Source organism: Lycorma delicatula, chromosome 4, assembly GCF_047948215.1.
Source record: "Lycorma delicatula isolate Av1 chromosome 4, ASM4794821v1, whole genome shotgun sequence".
NCBI classification, from domain to species: domain Eukaryota; kingdom Metazoa; phylum Arthropoda; class Insecta; order Hemiptera; family Fulgoridae; genus Lycorma; species Lycorma delicatula.
The window spans coordinates 159,946,181-159,967,333 of NC_134458.1; the positions used below are offsets into that span (position 1 = coordinate 159,946,181).

At 28.6% G+C, this 21,153-nt stretch overlaps 1 protein-coding gene across 5 annotated transcripts; it reads right to left on the minus strand.

Annotated features, from left to right (window-relative positions):
* Window positions 1-2,236: 2,236 nt before the first annotated feature.
* LOC142322960 (cyclic AMP-responsive element-binding protein 3-like protein 4) lies at window positions 2,237-20,015 on the minus strand. Of its 5 annotated transcripts, none has more exons than XM_075362058.1 (5): window positions 19,935-20,015; window positions 17,064-17,232; window positions 11,104-11,228; window positions 7,616-7,729; window positions 2,237-2,490 (listed from the first exon to the last, which is right to left on the minus strand). In XM_075362058.1, exons 2-3 carry the CDS (start codon window positions 17,213-17,215, stop codon window positions 11,195-11,197), a joined length of 186 nt encoding a protein of 61 aa, XP_075218173.1. In that variant the 5' UTR covers window positions 17,216-17,232; window positions 19,935-20,015; the 3' UTR covers window positions 2,237-2,490; window positions 7,616-7,729; window positions 11,104-11,194. The 5 variants fall into 5 exon arrangements, with proteins under 5 accessions (XP_075218173.1, XP_075218175.1, XP_075218174.1 ...); XM_075362059.1 differs by having other exon boundaries at window positions 2,464-2,490; window positions 7,603-7,729; XM_075362057.1 differs by lacking the exon at window positions 2,237-2,490 and adding an exon at window positions 5,093-5,523.
* Window positions 20,016-21,153: the final 1,138 nt, after the last annotated feature.

Below are 21,153 nucleotides of genomic sequence, written 5' to 3' on the forward strand. Positions count from 1 at the left end.
TATAAGGCGAGGCACAGTGGAAGACTGTGGAAAGATTCATGAGAATGGTCATGAGGAAGCTCCAATTATATGAGGAGTCCAGCAGAGGAGAATGGCGTGGGGGCAGACTGGTGCTTGGATGAGTGCCTAGCGGGCAGGGGGCCCGCTAGAGATTCATACCCACACGTACAGGGGGTACATGTGGGTATGCCTGGGTGCGATGAGGCCGTAGACACATACTTTATAGTATGTGTCTACGGCCATAGTATGTGTCTATATATATATATATATATATAAATAGACTGGACTGTAATTAAATTGTGCATGCAGTAGTCCGATACCGCTAAAGATGTAGATGGTGTTTTTATATGATGAAACATATCTATCTGTACTTTTTGGAGGAAAAAACTTTCTAATCACTTCATTATATTTAAAAGATTTATTCGTTTTTATGGTGGCAACATCATCAAGTGTGCACCAGTATGATTTAACATACCTTTTTTTAGTTTGGATATCAGATGTATGAACTTTTTGTGGATCTTGATTTTTAAAAACTAATAACTGTAAAAGACCTGGTGTAGCTAAATAGATTATATCAACTAAATAAATATTAAATATCTGCTCGCGACAAAATCATCCATAAAAATGGGTGTAATTTATTTAAAATTTAAAGTTGAAGCAGAAGAGAATTTTAAGCCTAATACAGTCGCATATTGTTTATTAATTTACAATAATATAGTTAGTTATATACTCTCTCCCTTGATGAGCACTGTGATAAAGCAACAGTAATAGGTTAAAGGTGGCAGATAATTTAATAATTTTTTTTTTTTCAATTTTTAATGATATAAAGCTAATGATTGATATTAAATAGAGATATCTAAACCAATACTAACAAATAATTATTTGATTTAAAGAATAATTGACAGCTGACATCATGTTATAAGAGACAGGATTCCCCATGACGTCATCAACAGTCTATAGTAAATGTTCATTAAATAACAAACTATAACGAATAAGGTAGGACCTCATGTAGCATCTACAGCATATGTTTTACTATGAATTTTTCACTAAATTAAGTATTTCAAAATGTAAATTTACGTGATCACACATTCATCATTGAAAATAGCTGTTCATTAATGTAGTCGTGAAACACACGTGAGGTTTAAACTTCAGTAGCTTTGTTGGTTCTTTGTTCTAATTTTGGACTCATCTCAAACCCATGTATCCTATGTATTTTGAAGTAAATGTACTCTTTCAGTGTGAAAATTTAACTACAAAGAGGGGGTAATCTTGGAAAACATAGCGTGAGTGAGGTTCTGCCTCAACTTGGACTAAAGGGGTTAAAGTCAAAGTGAAGATTAAACCTCATGTTTTCATACTAGTATTCTGTCTGTCTGTCTGTCTGTCTCTCGCTCTCTCAATCTCTCTGTGTGTGTCTGCGCGCGCGCACTATAATAGTAATAAATTTTAATAAGTAATATAAAATATATACTAAGATAATTTTAGTATTTCATAAGGACATAAATAAGGAAATGTCTAACACTTAGTTTATAAGATACTTCTATTATGAGGAAATACTGTGTTCCCACTGGGATCTACCTTGAGTAATTAAAGATCAGTAGGCAGAGTTTTTTTTTTTTGATAACTTGGTAACTGTTGCTTTAAAAAATATAATCGTTTATCAACTCAATTTGTGGGTTACAATATACTGTTCCATAGGCAATATGAACAAAAAACCAAGTGATCTTTGATTAAACACAAATTTTTATCCGAACACAAAGGCAAAAGGTAAAAAAAAAAAACAACACAAGAAAGAATAAACGTAAATACTATTTCTTTATATTTAAAAATAATCAAATGTACAAAAATACATAAAATACATTAAGAAATTTATATCACACAATAATTATCTTACATTAAAAAAACTTACCATTAAAAGAAAATACATATTAAAAAAGATATATGCATAACTTACAGAAAAAATACATTTGATTACAAAAATAATACAGCCTATTTTAAAAATAAAATAGTAAATACACAAATATCAAACATCAACAAATGACTAAAACATTTTTAATATGGCAACAACACATATTTAATAAATTAATATAAAAAAAACAAAAAAACTGGTGTTTATAAATTAGAATCTTTTTTCAAAGATAAAAAAGACTTATCTAGGTTACAAGATTACTTAAACATTTTTATATCAAATCAAATTTTATGAATGAATTCGTAAAATAGGAAATGTTTTCAGCAAAATTCATAACGGGTAATAGTAATAACATTTATACAATATAATACAAAAAAAAATTTTAAATATTTACTTAGTCTTAACTTGATCCATTGTAATAACTATTTTTTTATTAAATAATACAAAAATTAATTTTCACTTTAATCTGTATTTTTGTAGTTTGTAATATAACCACGAGTCTATTAAAATTAAAATAAACATGATATGTATATATACTATTAATTGGTATAACTCACAAACATCACCGAAATCTCTGCCACCTAGAAAAAAATATTTAACATTTTATTATAGTATAGCTTCAACAAGAAAATATTTTATATTTTATTCTGGGTGGACAAAAATTTATTGTGAGTGCAAAATTAAATATAATGCTTAATAATTAAAATAGAAAACAATAAAAATATTAACATACAATCCTGTGATAAATGTTAGTAAACCTGATGATTAATGGTACAAGCTAGTACTCATTTTGAATTTTAATGGTTTTTTTTCTTATAGGACATATCTACTAAACTGATAAACAGAAATTCATATCATACATTTTGTGACACACATTTTCTGAAGTAAAAATCTAAATATTATAACTTAAGAATTAATTACCTACAGATGTAATGTTTCTTATTCATTATATATATTTAGAGACTACTTTTAAACTTTGTAGCCATATTATATCAATATTAAATACTAGAAATAGGACATATTAATAGTACATAATGACATAATACTAGAAAGCCACAAAGTAATGATAATGTAAAAAAAAATCTATTTTCACTAAAACGTAAAAATATTTATATTACAAACTATGTAAATATAATATGGTATGTATCAGTTACGTTTAAATTATATTTGCTATTAATAACTACTACTAACATTTTTCACAAACCAAAATTATATTTTAGAGTTTGAAGGACATGGTTTTATAAATTTCCTTCAAATAATTCAGAAAACTCTCTTTTGTAATAATTGCAAGTTAAAATTCCAAAAGTTCGAATCTCTACTGTTCCAAAGTAATTTTCTGAAAAACTTTACTTGTAAAAAATTACTGTACAAGTTATAATTGTAAAATATAAAATTCATGTACATTAAAATAACATGGCAAAATTTATGGCATAGATTAATTTCTCATACAAGTAGCATACGAGGTCTGTAAATAAAATAATGAGACTAGTTTTTTTTTGGCAGTCAAAGTGGCAACACTGTAAAGTTACTAATAAACTTATGGTTATATGAACAGCTGATTTATATTACGTATTAATATTTTTAGTCTATTATTGCCATCTTAGACGTAAACAAAATTTTTGTGTAACGAGTTTTTGTTGTGCATTACAAAAATGAGTGATACTAATTATGAGCAACATTGTGCAATCAAGTTTTGTGTTAAACTCTGTGAGAATGCTACTGAAACTCTTTCACAACTGAAAAGGGCGTATGGAGATGACGCTCTGCCATGAGCCCAAGTTTTTAGGGGGTTTAAAGCATTTTCAGATGGCCAGGAATCAGTTGAAGATGATCCATGCTCTGAAAGACCATTAATGCCAAAGAGTGATGACAATGTTGAGCGAATCAGAGAATTGATACGGTACGACCGGCAATTAGCTGTCAGAATGATTACAGAACAATTTAATTTACCACAGTACATTAAATTTTGATAAATGAATTGGACATGAAAAAAGTTTGTGCAAAATTGGTCCCACAAAACCTCACTGCTGAACAGAAAAACAACAGGGTGGAAATATGCCGCGACCTTCCAGGGCAAATTGAAACTGATCCTGATTTTCTAAAAAAAAATGTTATTACTGATGACAAATCTCATATATTTGAGTACGACCCAGAAACAAAATGTCAAAGCAAGGAGTGGCACACTTCAAACTCACTACATCCCAAAAAAGCAAAAATGAGCAAATAAAAAATCAGAACCATGCTAATTTGTTTCTTCTTTAGTAATGGCATTGTCCATAAGTAGTTTTTGCCTACAGGACAGACTGTAAATGAATATCTTTACCTAGAAATTCTTGAAAGACTGTGGAAAAGAGTTGCCATCAAAGGATCTGCATTTAATGCACCTTGTCATGTTGCACTCTCAGTTAATGAGTTTTTGGCAAAGAAAAACATTCCTGTAATTCCTCAACCACCTTATTCACCTGACTTGAGTCCCTGCCACTTTTTCCTGTAACCGACTAAACACCTCAAAGGATGGCATTTTGGAACAGTAGAAAACATTAAAAATAATGTAACCAACCATCTGAAGGATATTCCGGTTTCTGAGTTTCAACACTGCTATGAAGAGTGGGAATACCGTTTGAAGTGTTGTGTGGCTTCCCAAGGGAACTATTTCGAAGGTGATAAAGAATCCATGTATAATTGAACTGTAAATAATAAGTTTTCCTGAACCAGTCTCATTACTTTATTAACAAATTTCGTATTACATAAAAATAAATGCTTTAAGTTGTGAATGAAGTCAGTAACAATAAAGAATTAAATTACAAAGAAATTTAAGAATGAATACGTGGAAAGAAATAAGTAATGATAAGTGGAAAGACAAAAAAATAATTTTGAGTTATAAGACAACAAAATTATTAACAATGATACAAAATGGTGAGCTTGAAACTGGGAATGTTAATAAGGAGAACATCCAGATGTCAAAATACAATGATTTTAAATTCTGATTTTCAATATGTTTACTATCTGTACCACTGAAAATAAAATGTGATATAAAATTCTGGCAAAGAATTCAAATCACTGTTGTGATTTGAATTCCTACAATGAAAGTCAGCTTGAACAATTTATATTAAATTATATCTCACAAATAACAATACACAAATCCAGGGATGGGTTTATATAATGTTTTTTTTTTTTGTTTTTTTAGGAAATCTGAGCTTGTATTTTGCCTGATCTTTATTTCGAGAGGAAAACTAAGTTTTCAATAAATATTGTTGAACAATAATGTACTGCTTTCATCCTCAGTAAAAAATCCCCAATTATCTGAATGGTTGTGAACAGGATGGTGTCTGCTACCTGGACAGACTTTTATACAGGGCTGTTTTCTTGGTATTGCAGTTCCTCTCTTTTTAGATTATACTTTCTCATTATCCATCCCTTTTCCTAATCCATGATCCATTCTTCCCAATAAGGGTCCTGTGGGTGTAGATAAGATACTAAGTCCATGCTGAGGTTGTAAAGACTTGTAGAGCCACTGTGATCTGACGAGAGATGACTGTTTTCTGACCAGTGGCTGAACAATACATCTAATGGCTGAAGTGCCTGATGGGTAAATCCAGGACTCCTAATCCCTCCTAAAATACAAATACAGATCTGATAGAGGGCTGTAGAGAAGTAGCTCAATAAATTGAAACAAAACTTACATCTCTGATATTTTAATAAGAATTAAACTAATAAATAGATTAGATATAGACAAACTTTACATAGGTACAAAATGTTTTTATAAATGATATTATTTATGACAAAATTACTTCATTAGATGAACATTTTATTTCAATTGTCACCCTGAACCTATACCAGGATTGAAATTCATCAGCATGGCAAGGTCATTTACACAATACTACTTTCTTTCTGATCTCTTTCATCATATCAATAATTTCTCCTCTACTGTTGTCTTTTTTTACATCCTGAAATGATTACTTTTAATACCTGCTTGTTTTGTTTCACAATTCCTGTTTCAAAAATACAACCCACTCACAACATCTAATTTAAATTCAACTAAATTTCACAATTTTCTTCACATCTGTGTTCGTTTCTTGATTTTTAACTTAAGTACTTCATAAGTTACTTCCTAATTTATAATATAATTATTCTACTTATAAAAAAAAAATTACTTGGAATTATATCTTATGTTGTAGAATGTAATATTATTTTTATACCAGGTGATATTTAAGTATGGAAACATCTTTATACTGCATACCTGAAAGTTAATTGGAGATAGAAAGAAAAGGGGTTCTACACAATTAAAAAAAACTGCATTGTGGTGGGTTTTTAATTTTTATCTGCCACATTGAATCAAATTTAATTCTTTTAAATAGCACGGTGGATGGACACATGATTTCAATTTAAAATTTTACAAGAAAAACAATGTTTTTCTGTTAATGCCTTCATTATCAAATTAAAAGCATTCAAATCTCCAATGACAGAAAAATCGTGTTAACTATAAAACAAGGTAAAATAGCATTTTACATTTATAATACATACAATAACAAAGTTTAAACAGTGCTATAATATTGATGATAATAATAAACAATTACTAATAATTCACAACACAACAAATTAAACGACTATATCAACTGATATTTTCTAAATAAAAATTAACTTCCAGTGATAATAGCAGCTGACATTTGTTACTTATCATAAATGAAACAAACCAGCAGGAAATACTTTTTACTTAAAAAATATATTACATATTTAGTTGAGTAAATCAGCTGTTAATTTATAACAAAATGGTTTGTATTACATTGAAATAATGCGACTTATTAACTCTACAAGTATTACTAACTCCTCACTTCACCTTTTTACTTACACAAACATACTTGCTTGTGATGTAAAATTTGATAGAACTAGTAAAAATTAAGTTGTAGGCCTACCTACGGTTCAAATTTGATGTTTGGTGAAAGTTTTATTATTAGTTTCCTTGTTCATTTATTTACGTTTATTAAATATTAAACAAATAACAATGCCTTCTTTAGGTGAAACCAAACGAATAACTCTATTGATGATGTACAGGTATAATGACAGAGTTCAGCCTTTACAAGAGGTAGGTGATTGATTTAATAATAGATTTCCAAACAGAGAACAAATAAGTAAATCGACTGTGATCAAGACAGTACAGTGATTTGAAGAAACCGGTACTGTAAAAAATTGTCCTTGCAACAGAAGACAAAGAACCATCACAACTGATGCAAAGTCATTAGATGAATGCAGACCTTTGTGAATTCTCATTCATCGATTGGGGAAGCTGTTGTCCAACATGATCAGTTATTTTTCAGTTCAAAAAAATTCTTAATACAAATAAATATCACCCTTATAAGCTACTTGGAATTATGAATTATACTCATTGCAACTTTGAATGCTTATAAGTATATAACAAAGGCATTAACAGAAAAATGAATTTCACCATCATTTTTCTAGTAAAATTTTAAATCAAAAACATGTTTCATATAGCTTCTATTTAAAAAAAATTAAGTTTGATTTAATACAGCAGATAAAAATTAAAAAACCCACCATAATGCAGACTGTATGAAACAATATGAACCACCCTCCAAATACCCCAGTTATGCAGTAAGCTGTTTCCATACTTAAATATCTCCCGGTATACATATCTTTAAAATTAACATATTTTATCAGTTCTAGTTATTGATAAAAACCTGTTTCACATACTGTAAATCTGGTATGACAAATATTTTATTACATGTGATTTACACAATCAATATACATATGATAATGAAAATTAAAATATTGAATGCAGTAGCTAGTTTAATATCTCCAGGTCACCTGAAAAATAATAATTTTGTTTACAGTACTGATATCATTTATTCACACATATGTTGTTACATAGTTTCATCATTATTCATGCTCAATTTTAAATATCTGATGCAATAAATTATAATTAACATTTGTTATATGTATAATATAACATTTATTATATTTAATATTTATTATATGTATTGAATAAAAGTTAACTTTTTATCAACTGAATCTAAAAATTAAAATTATTAGGCATATAATTTGTAAAACACATTAACAAAACGTGTATTAATATTTTATCAAATATTATGTACCACTAAAACTGCAATACTAATTTATTTCAGTTGTGTTACAACATTTAATGGGTCAGGTGTATCTACACCTTATGAACTTATGTTAATTACCTATATTGTACACATTTATTATGTTACCCTTTATTCAGTTCAGTCACACCTAGTTTTTTGGTTGGTTTTTAATAGTTCTGTTGTAATTATTTTTCTTTATCAAAAAGTTAAACAAATGAAACTCTACAGCAATTAATGATTTACATACAGAAAATGACAAAAGGAGTATAAACAGATCAATCAAGGTTGACTTCTAAAAATGTGATCAAGGCTATAATTCGAACATTATACGTAATTTTCAAAAATGTGTAAAAGTTAAATATTTTAGGTAGAAAGTTGTAAGTAGAACAATATACAAATCTTAGAAAGATTAGAAATTCTTGTAGCAAAGAATATTTTTATTATTTCATTTATGTTTAATTATTACATTAAAAATAAGCTGTTACATTTTTATAAACATATTTTTTTAAAAATAATACATTTTATTCTATAAATTTCATAATTTGTGTTTTAACAACCTTTTTATTTTACACATAATAATAAATATATTCAGAATTTAATGAATTTAATTTATTAATTTAATCAGAATTTAATGACTGATTATTCCAATCATATAAAAACACACACACACACACACACACACACACACACACACACACACACACACACACACAGACAGACACACACACAGACATACAGACAGACAGACAGACATACAGACAGACAGACAGACAGACAGACATACAGACAGACAGACAGACAGACAGACAGACAGACAGAGAGAGAGAGAGAGAGAGTGATTTTTAACTCTTTACCCATGATGTAATGGAGACGGTACATGCATTTGGGGTAAGAGGTTTTGTGTGTGTGTGTGTGTGTGTGTGTGTGTGTGTGTATGTCTGTTACCATTTTTGCCAAAAACTACTGGACAGATTTCAATGTGGTTTTTTGCAATACATAGGTGTCACTTCAGAGCAGGTTCTTAGACATGTTTTACAGTTATAGGCTATCAAGGGGCACTGAAGTAGATGTGTTTCTCTAAAACAGTCGGGTCAATTTTAATGCATTTTTCTTTTTAATGATATATCTAAAAAAAAACTGGTACTTACGTATTAACGCCACTGCAGCTACAGCTTTATTTAAAAACAAAGTAGTCAATCGGATTTCGGTGGAAAATGGGCCGATATAGAGTTTAACATAGATTCAAAACAGTCTTTATTAATTTTAATATATTTATTTTATAAATATAGTTTAACCAAACTTAACCTACGCTCGCTTCGCTCGCTAACCTTGACTAATTAACACCGTAATTTTTTGAGTATTTATTTAATAAATTCAGTAATTATTGCAATTATTTATTATTTAATAATTACTGAATTTATTAAATAAATACTCAAATAATTACGGTGTTAATTAGTCAAGGTTAGCGAGCATAGGTTAAGTTTGGTTAAATTATATTTATAAAATAAATAAATATAAATAACCATTTCTTAAAATTAATAAAGAGACTCAATAAAATAAATACTTAATTTTAAATAAAGCTGTAGCTGCGGTGGCGTTAATACGTAAGTACCAAAAAACGTCTCAGTTATGTCAAGAAACACAGGTAAATTTTTTGTTGACTGATCGAGTAGTTTTTTGCCCATGATGGAACGGAAACAGTGTATGCATTTGGGGTAAGAGGTTTTGTATACGTGTGTGTTACCATTTTCTTCAAAAACTACTGGACCAGTTTTTATGCGGTTTATGCATTACATAGGTATCACCTCAGAGCAGGTTTTTAGATTAGTTTTACGGTTATAAGCCAACAGGGGGTGCTGCAATAGAAGTGTTTCTCTAAAACAGGTCAATTTTGATGCGGTTTTCTGCATTACATAGGTATCACCACAGAGCAGGTTCTTAGATTAGTTTTACGGTTACAAGCTACCAGGGGGCGCTGTAATAGATATGTTTCTTCAAAAACTGCTTCGTGGGTTTTTAACATTTTTAATTTTATCACTAAAATAATTTTAATTCTATCAAGACAAAATTTTATCACTTGTTCTTTTTAGTTTAACCTAACTTGACGTGTTAGTGAAATCTGCTAATGAGATATTTTTCATTGTTCTACCCTTGCTTAATTGGGCTTTTTGGGGCAAAATGGTAACAAGTTATTTCTGGTTTTTTTTAATATTTTGTTAATAAATTATCTATTTCAATTAGGAATGATTATTTTTGAAAAAAATATATGTTTGCTTTAATAAGGTGAGAAATAAAAAAAAATAAAATTAAAAATTTTAAAAACCACAACTAAACAACTGTGATATTATTTTTAAGACAATAAAATTTAAGATTTTGATTAACCATCGTGCATAACTGTGATGATAAATAACGCTTATCTATGCAATCTACAGGTGACACATGACGGTCAATCAAAATCTTAAATTTTATTGTCTTAAAAACAATATCACAATGTCACAGAGGATTATAAGGTAAAAATACTGTTATTTAATTATTTCATGTTTTTAAGGTAGTCGTATGTTTTTTAAAATTTTTAAATTTTATTTTTCATGTTTTTAAGGTTTTATTTTTAAAAATACGTTTAATTAATTAGAAAAGTATCTAAAATCTACCTGATGTAATGATCTACATGATGTAATCAAAATCTTATCATCCTATGCCTATACATTAAGTTTTTTATGCAAAAATATTTAAAAACACGGTTTTTTAAGTATATGTTTGAAGACATGAATACACAAAAACTATTAATGAAAATAATTACATTGTGTTCAAGAATGCTAAGCATTTATTAATTGATTAAAAAAGAGAAGAAAAAGATTCATTTCTTTTTACCATTTTGCAAACAAGGTTCCATATTTGGGAATTCACAGTGGTTAGATTATGTACAGTGAAACACTGAGAATTTTTCTTTCTTTGCACAAAGAAATATAAACAGTGTGAACACACAAAAAAAGGGTTGTTGCCTATGTAGTACTATAATAGACACTAAAATTAAAGAAAAGAATCAAACTTTGGTAGAGAAAAATATAAATACTTGATTAACTTTTCATTGGATACCTAGTATAAGAGCAACATAGGATGCAAGCAGAGAAAATAGATGCAATGCCAATAAATGATGCGATGGAAAGAACACATAACTGGATCCATGTTATACCAGCACGACTGACGACTGGAGCACATCTCTGTAAAAAAAAAAGAAAAGAAAACAATATATAATTATTCTACAACATGGCATTAAACATATTAATAAAAAGCAAGTATACTGCAGAATTGGGGTATGCATATCCACTGTTAGGTGGATATGCTAAGAGTATTGACTATTATTCTAATTACATTATTAGTAGAATAATATCTGAAGTGTTTTATGTGTTTATAATTATATTACTTATAAATATGTCTCTTTTTTGTTTCTTCTGGGCGATATCATCATCCAGAAATTATTATGTCAAATCGTATTAGAAGATGAGCTGAATTTGCCCAGAATTTACATGTAAAAATAACTTTCTAAAAATTCAAATATTTCATCAACATACTGACTGACCACTGTGCCAAATAACAAAAACAACCAACAAACACAGTAACAGAACTTGAAAAACTAATACCAAAAGTTAACTTTCGCGGTATCCTGCACCATCAGTCGGTACAAAATTATAAAAATACATCAATAAAAACAAAAATTAATGAATAAAAGTCAAATATTATAAAACATAAACTTCAAACCAGAACAACAGAAGACTTGAACAACATAAATCAATGCCAACTGGAATGATAATAAATTTAAAACATCATGCAACTATGTACGTAAACAATGTTGCCCACTGTTACAATCCACTACGTCCTTAATAAAATCATCATCTTCAAAAACGATCTGATGAATCATTTCATACTTTTGTTTAAGTTTATAAATATAATACTTTTCAAGTGTACCCATTCTTCTACTGCTGTTTCAAATTTCCAAAATTTCTAAATTATTTTTACAATCAGTAACACTATGCCCTCACAACAACAAATAGTCGGCCATATTAGATACACCTCTCTTTCCATTTCTGTAAGCATTGTAATGTTACATAAACCTCATTTTGTAAAAGTGTTAGTTTTACCAATATAAATTTTATTGCATTCATTACATTTAATTTTATACATTCCACTTAAATCCTCTCCATTACTTTATTACTATTATTATTATTACTTAAATATTTTATATGGTTGTTTAGTTTGTAAGCTTTTTTACATTTATCTTTATCATAAATATCAGTAATTTTGTCTATTATTTTATTTGTATAACTGTATTTTAAGAAAAAACTATTACTAATCTCTGTGCTATTTTCTTGTTGCAGTTGTGTAAAACTATCACGGTACTTAATTCTCTGCTTTCAATATATTTTATCTATACCTCCAACATCAAAACCATTAAATACTGCTATTTGTTTTATTACATACATTTCTTTTTTAAGTTTATCATTGTTCCTTGTATAATGTAAAGCCCTAAGAGCTCTCTAAACATCAGATTTTTACATATTTTTTTTGTGACCATGGGTGATTTTCTGTTCTTTTCTATTTCACACGTAAACTTTAAATTATCATTATAGTTATTAAGTTTTCAAAATGAACAAATGTTCATTATTTATAACTGAATTATATATAACCAAAATATCATGTATATATCTCATCCATAATAGCACTTAATATGTCATGAATTAAATAATTGCAGAAATAGGTGAACCCATAGGTAAACCTTTTGTCAGTGTATAACAGTTGTTCTCACATATATAGGATAGAGAAGAAGGATTAAAGCCATGATTGACTCAAGTTTCACGTGCTCTCCTTAAGGGGAATAATCGGAAATAATAATAGTAATAATAATAATAATAAATATATATAAAATAAAAAATATCACTTATTTGAAATAATAATAATTTAATTTATATAACAATGAAAACAATTTTGGGGGTCGTATAAATTTTGTTAAATATTTTATTTCTACTTATTCACTTGTAATTATTTTTATTTTTGAAGCAATGTTAGGATAAAATTAAATATTGTCAAAGTAAACATCAGTTCTGATTTCTTTTGTTTGATTTTGGGTTCAACAAATGTCTTTACTTGCTTTATTTGGTCTTTGGTTTCGCACTTTGGTAAATGAATTATAATTTAATAATTTTCTGTTTACAAAATATACAATTAATTATTATAATATTATTAATTTAACCATTTATAATTGGATCTTGGCTAACATGCAATAATATTTACAGTTAATGAAATAAATAAATTATAATACAGAGTTAGATTTGTTTAAATTCTTATTCACATCAAGAAAAAAATAGTTTAATTAAATCTCCAAAAATAACCATTTTTGATCAAAATTATTGCTCAGAAAATGCCAAATAATGGCAGAAACTGCTTATCCTAAATGAACATGGGCTACAAAAAAACAATTACTAACTGGATACTAAATGTGGTAAATATTTAGAATTGTTTTTCATTTCACAAAATGAGTAAATGTTGATCTGTATTAAAAAGTATGGATTTTTTGTATTTTGGAAAAAATTGTTTACAATGGAATTAAATTGTTTACAATAGTAGAATTGTGGTCACTTGGAAGTAAAAAGGTTTACCTAGTAAACAGTCTAATCCTAGATAGTAGGCACTTCAATTCTAATCTGATAAGGCTAGATTTTTACCATTATTATGAAGCAAGTTATTTAAAAACTGAAAAATATAATATAAAAACTGTATAAAATGTTTCACTAGTTATAAGAAAAAAGTTATATTAATAATCACAGAGAAAAAAATGCTTACAAAATGTATATGGCTGATTGAAAATACACATATGCACATCTTTAGAAAGACAGACAAACAAACCTAGTTCAATTAGAAACAAAACACATAAACTGGATCGGAAAAGTGATATGATTTTAAACAGAACAATTTTCATTAGTGTTTCAACAACATAATGTAAATGAAAATAAATAGAAAACTAATCAATAACAGAAACAAATGAATAAAAAATAGATTTAAAAAATTAAAAATCACATACTTTTTGCTTTTTTCTAAAAATGATTAATTATTAAAATGGTTCCTAGAAAAACTGCAAACATTTTTTTTAAAGCAGTTGCTCAATGTGGCCACCATTCTATTCAGTGCATAGTTCAGTTTGGCGAATTCATGCTAGCTGGGCATGCCTAATAGCATCATTATTATTCTTAACAGTAGCTCCAGCTTCTATTATATGATATCTAAATTCTTCTTGCGTGCCAATACAAGCGGAATGTACTAACGACTTCATCCAACCCCAAAGGAAAAAGTCCACTGTCGTGAGATTGGGAGATTAAGGTAGCCATTTAATAAGCAATCTAATGGGAATTTTCTTCTCCCCAAGTGTGTGTTTCAATAATTTACAATGGCATTCTTGTAAAACAGGATTCATCAGTAATTATAATATTACTTAGAAAATCAGGAAGATATTCACATTTTTTAATTAACCATCGACAGAATTTCATCCGTTTATCAAAATCAGATAGCAATAGTTCTGATTTATGATGTTTAGTTCATGTTGTATGAAATAGGTATAGTTGTTGCTCCCATTACGTTCACCACACACTTGATTAAGAGCATGGAAGCGATGTAACAACCTTTTGGTGCTTGAGATGGGAACTAATTGTAATTCATTAAATACTGCTTCTTCAGCATTGGCATTTCTCACAAAATTTTCACGACCAGCATCAAATCGTTGTGATTTAAGCATACCTGTTTCTCAAACTTGCTTCTCAAATACCTCAACTGTTTTACAATCCAGTACTCTTCAATTTGGATAATTTTCCTGGTATTCACACACACACACACACACACACACACACATATATATACTCTCTCTCTCTCTCATGTGCACACACACACACACACACACACACACACACACACACACACAGCAGCCAATCAATTTTTATTTACTTTACCATTGATTAATAACATGTTTGTCAACTATCCAAATGAAAAAATATTTATGGTATCACCCACAGTGAATGACTGACCAAACAATAACAGTACAAACACTGCTCAAATGAATATTCAAATGTTAGACACTAAATTTAACTGCTGATCAGCTGTTACTGACAACCTATTAAAAAATAAAAATTTTTAATGTGTTTTAAAAGGATGTGTTTCAAATTTATTATTATAAGTTTTAGTATTTGTGTGTAAATTGTTCTGTTTAAAATCATATCACTTTTCTGATCCAGTTTGTATGTTTTGTTTCTAATTAAAGTTGAAAGTGTAAAGTCTTTTACCCAACCAAAGACATAGAAGAGTTCAGTGATCAGAATTTCAGCAAAAAAATACAAGAATCTACTCAGAAAACAGAACACATCCCCAATAAAACCTGCCCCAGATTTTTCATAGCATAAAGTAAGGCAACAGTCAGTGTACATTTTCTACAATATTTATAGGGAGTATTAATTTGTTAAAATAATGTCTGTAGAAATATAAGGTAATGATATTTGATGTTTTATTTATAAAAATTGTCTGACAGAAGTAGTTGAATATATAGTAGTTAAATAAATAACATCCCTGCTGGTGTAGATTCCTATACTGTCTCGGAGTAATATTGTTTCAATGAAAAGATTTTATATTTAAATGAGCTTGTACAGTCTGACAAAGAGCTTTTAAACAGATTAGCGGTTTGCAAGTTTTAAGTTTTTAATCCAATAATCTAACTCAAGGGACAAAACTCTACTCTGATGTTTACAATGTCATATAATAATGGGTGAACAGTTTTATCAGGAAGTTCAGCAGATATGCAAGATCAATTTCGTCAGATCATATTTTAGTTACTAACATACCAATATGTGATAATGAGGTAAGCCTCATTTTTGCCATTTGACACTTAGTGCATAGCAGCTGACTGAACCAAATATTTATTTTTTGTTAATAAGGTCTAGGACGTTTTTCATTTTCAAATGGAAAACTCTGAATATAATGTGTCTAGATTTAGACCAATGAATAGGTCGTTTTTTATTTCTGGCCATTAAGGATTGTACGTAAAAGTTATAAATAAATCTAGATACCCATATTAACACAAGTATGTCATAGCATCTTGAGATTTTTCATGCATATACCGTGGTGAAGCAGTGAAAGATGAGGAAGTATATGACACTTTGACCCATGTTGTTAGCATTAATGGTGTCTTCTTGCACAGTATCTCAAAGATGAATGTAATCATCAATATGTAATTTTTTTTTTGGTTATTATGAACAAAAGCTAATATTTCAGCGATATTTTGGCCATTATGTTAACACAATATTGATTAAATACGTTTCAGTAATAATGTAAAAAATTATAAATGTTATCTTGAACCATAAGTCAATAAGTATAAAATTGCATACAGGAAACTTTTATTTTGTTAATTATTAACAAGTTAGATAATAACCATCTTCACCCTTCAAAAACATAAGGGAATATTGTAAAGGATTATAACAGCAATGAAGCTCCGACACACGTTGCATTTGACCTTAATGACAATTTAAGATATCTCTAGGTCCTTTATCTTCATCGGCCAGCAAACAGCAACTTCATTAGTAGTTGGAGCATTATAGCGATCCCTATGCTGATTAACAAGTACATGATCAGCATGAATTATAAATTAAAAATTTTCCACATTACCCAAAGGTGTGTTGTCAATATTGGATTTAAACTCTCTGATCAAATTATTATAATCCAGCAAAACTTGCTGGAGTGCTGGTATTAGTTCCTTGGTTTGGAACAATATTTGTACGAAGAGAAGTTTTATTGAGAAATTTTATAGAGTAAATTTGTAAAAATTGGTGGCCAATATCAGGTGCTGGCAATAAACTTCCTATGCGATGGTAAACTTGACCTTGAATTTTAAATGTAGGCATAAAATTCTATTCTATTATATATATATATATATTTATATATAATGTAATATTATATTAAAATCATAATTTTTCCTTGCATTTAAATATATTAATAAGAAAAAAGCAACATAATACAATACATACCTGTCCTCTAAGCCATCCACATATTCCTTCCTCTTTCTTGAGTCCTGAACTGAGATCTTATTTCTTATCTTTCGACGAATCCTCTTTAATTCCCTTTCTTCTTGTTTTGTTAATGGATAATGAGATGGAAGAGAAACGCCTTCTTTATCCATTAATCTTTTCTCTTCACCTATAAAAACCAAAATTATTGTTAAGCATCAAATATTAATAACATTTACAATTAACAAGAGAAAGAAAAATCATGTAATGTACAAAATTAAAACACTTCTACAGTTTCAAATATCTGACAATTTTTTAATGCAAACATGTCAGATTAGTACTTAAAAAAATAATAAAATAAACATGATTCTCTCAAGTTTGATATTAAATCTTCTAAAAGTTAATTATTGGAATTATTGAAACACTTACTGAAACACAAGAATTACTCAAATAAATACTTAAATGAAAACAACATTATAGTACAATTCAGGCTAAATAAAATAATGATGGAGAAAAGGTTTCAAACAGCTGAAATCTAGAATAATCCATGTTTATTTGTTATTAGTGAATAAAACCTATTACAATGTTTACTACTACGTCTGCAGTTCTAAGGTAATTTGGATCCTCTACAGTTTAGGTTTCTGCAAATCAGCATTCTCAGATATTCCTTGTTCTTTTAACTGTGGACGGTTAGGAAAGTTATGAATGTTTCTGTTACAACAGAATTCAGAGTTTAAATTTTTATAATAATAATATCTGGGATTTAATGGTCAGTCTTTTATACAAAATTTTAATTTTAGTGAAGAAAGTTAATGCCTTTTCATCAGGAAGTGATTTTTATTATTCTATTTATTTATTTTTATTCATGTAAGGTTTTGGTTGGCTATGTTATATTTAACCCATTACTAATGTTGAGTAAACGAACATTTTCATACATGTTTTTTTTAATTTCTAGGTACTTTTTCATTTCTCCCTCTCAAAAGTTTGCAAGTTTTTCACCTGGAAATAACTCAAAATAACAGGAAATATTGATATTAACCTTGAATAATTAAGAGTAATGTTTTGAGTAATTATTGCTATTATTTATTATTTCAGTAATCAAAACATTACTGTTAATTAGTCAAGGTTAGTGAGCAAAGGTTAAGTTTGGTTAGATTATATTTATAATTTATATGTAAAATTATAAGCAACAATGTTTATGCATACAATGCCAAGTCTGCAAAAGAAAATCAGGTGTGAAGTGATTTCCTGTTCGCTCTTTTTTTGCACATGTACATCAGCAAGTGTGCCAAGCCCACTAAAATGCAGATGTTCTGCTCTGCAAAATTGATCTTCAATGTGTTCACTGTAGGGATTGATAATTAAAATCATTATCCACACAGATAAAGATAACACATTTTTTTTTTACAGAATCAACAAGAATGTGGTCTTATTGAAACGCAACACATTTAAAAAAATAGTCATACATTAATGTTCAGTCACAGTCACAGAGTGTCTAGTCTTAAAAATTTAATGTCAGTGCCAATTATTAATCATTATGAAAAATTGTAAAGAATGTTAATTTTTTAGATAAAATAGGTGAGAACATTTGACAAAAACTGCTTCTTTTTAATTTGTGGGAGATGTTGCAAACAGATTATCTCAGAAAATTTTCTTTGGTATCACTTTAATCGGTTGACTGTCGGTCTTGAATTTTTTCCTTGCTGCCAAATTGATATACTTGTGGTCATGCTATCTTGATTGTATTCTGGCTCATAATGATGAATCAAGGCCTCATATAAGTTATACTTTAAAAATTTCATTCTTTTCATCAGAAATTGAGTTGAAATTCCTCACTGCCAAATTCAGCAATTTGTTCATGCTACGTCGTTTGGATTCCAGCTCATAATGATGGATCAAGGCCTCATTATAAGTAATTACACTTTAAAAAGATTACACTTTAATTTCTTTTATCAGAAATTAAGGTAGCCAAAAGCATGAAGTTTGATTTCTATATGATAAACTGTTTGGAATTTATCTTGCTTATTGTTTACAGTTTTTTTTTTTATATGTGGAGCGTTATGAATAATTGAGTGAACTGTACTGATGTTTAATAATTTTTAGGATTTACTACTACTGTAATTTGGCTGCCGTCTTGTTCATTACACATTGAATAATCCATTAGTTTTTTAATTCTGTAAATCAGTTATTTATAGGTCACAATGACTCACTCGATCAGAAATAATCAATTTATACTGGTTACTTGATGGTAGTTACATGCTGGTCATTGATGTAACCATTATCTTAATCAAATCTCACCCTCAGATTATCAAAAAGATAAAGTTATCAAGATTGGAAGATCATCTTTTTTCACCGTTTCTTTTCCTAACCCTTGATCCCTTCTTTATTATCAATTCTTTGAGTGCAAGTCTAATACCACTAAGCACTTCTTGATATAAGGATTTGATCAAGATTCTATCAGGTAAAGTCGGGTTATCTAATGCTCCCCCCCCAAAAAAAACAACCCTTTCCCATTACTCTTGATCCATTCATCCCCATTCTGTGAATTTTAGGTTGATTCTACTAAATTTATGTTCCTTTATGGTTATTATCTGCTTAATATTGTGTAGTTTGATGTAGAATAGGTTTCATTGATGGACTTACCCACAGAATAGGAAATTCAGGTCCTGTCTGATGCTGTACATAATACCTATCTAGTAAAGTCAAGCTTCAATTCATTCCTAATATATATATATATAATCATACACAGAACCTTTTGGCATGACGTGTCTGTTTTGTTTAAAACAAGGTTTTTTAAAAAATTCATGAACTAATTAAGAATTTTTATGTAAAATAAATAAATTATTGATAAGCTTAAAATAACTTTTTTTTAAATAAGAATAATTTTTTTACCTTAAATCTATGATCATTGATTGGTACATCATTTGGAGTAATTTTAGAATCTAGTATTTTGATCAAGAAATCTTCAGGACGTGGCAAATATTTCATCAACAGTGAGACCAGTATGTGTTTCAGCAGTTAAATCACCACCATTATTTAATAAGATATTTAGACACTCCTTGTTGCCACTGAATGCTGCTCTATGCATTGGTGTATAACCTTCCTACAAAACATTGAAAGACATATAAGATGTATAATGAAATATATTTTACAGTCTGCCAAATGTAACTGTGGACTTAAACTGAAGTGTACCTGGATCTTAATCACTAAGATACAATTTATTTGTTATTTGATATTGTCACTAATGAAACAGTTTACTTTATACTTGGTTATTTTGCATTTTCATTGTTGACTATATTTTTTATTTCTATAATTGCTGAAGCTTTTGTTTCCATTGTGACAGTGTTTTAGCTTGCTTGAAGATTGCATCTTTTTATTGAAAATATATTTTGTTGTGGTAATGAGTATACAGAATGTATGAACGAGATGTTTTATCAGAAGTTACCAGACATTGTTGTTTCATATCATAATGCTGTGTGAAAATTAAAAATAAGTTCCAAGAAAGTGGATACGTCAATGATGCACTCAAGTACAGAAGACCATCTATCCTACAGAGAAAACGTTAGATGGTATTTGTAATCGCATAGCTGAAAGTCCCAACAACTCTACCAGAAAATTGGCTCGACAAACAGAAATCTCAAGGAGTAGTACGCACAGAGCACTAAATAAACATTTAATAAAAAAGAAGACAATCTTCATGTGACGGTTTTTTCAGATGAAACATGGTTTCATTTATCAAGCCATGTCAACAATCAGATGTGGACTGCAAATAATTCTTGCCAGATCTTTGAATGACCATTACACAATGAAAAACTGAGGTTTGGCATGTTATATCATATAAGCAGGTAATCAAACAATTTTTTTCAGAATACAGTACTCAAAATGTTATTACAATGAAATCATTAATTCTTTATCAGTCAATTAAATGAAGAAGAAAGTGCTTTATTTTACTTCCAACAAGAGAATCATGGAATTTCTAAATTAGGTCAACAAATGTTTAGGAAATGAAAACATTTTAAAAATAGTATACAGTTCACTTTATTTTAAGGTAAAAGTTACAGAAACCTTAATTGTATCTGAGCTAGATTTTGACCTAAGTTAAATTCTCTTA

Coding starts and splice junctions, on each gene's coding strand:
- LOC142322960 (XM_075362060.1), bottom strand. CDS start 17,215: ATGGATAAAGAAGGCGTTTCTCTTCCATCTCATTATCCATTAACAAAA. Junction 11,229..17,063: donor GTGGATGGCTTAGAGGACAG/GTATGTATTGTA, acceptor TTTTTTTTACAG/AGATGTGCTCCAGTCGTCAG.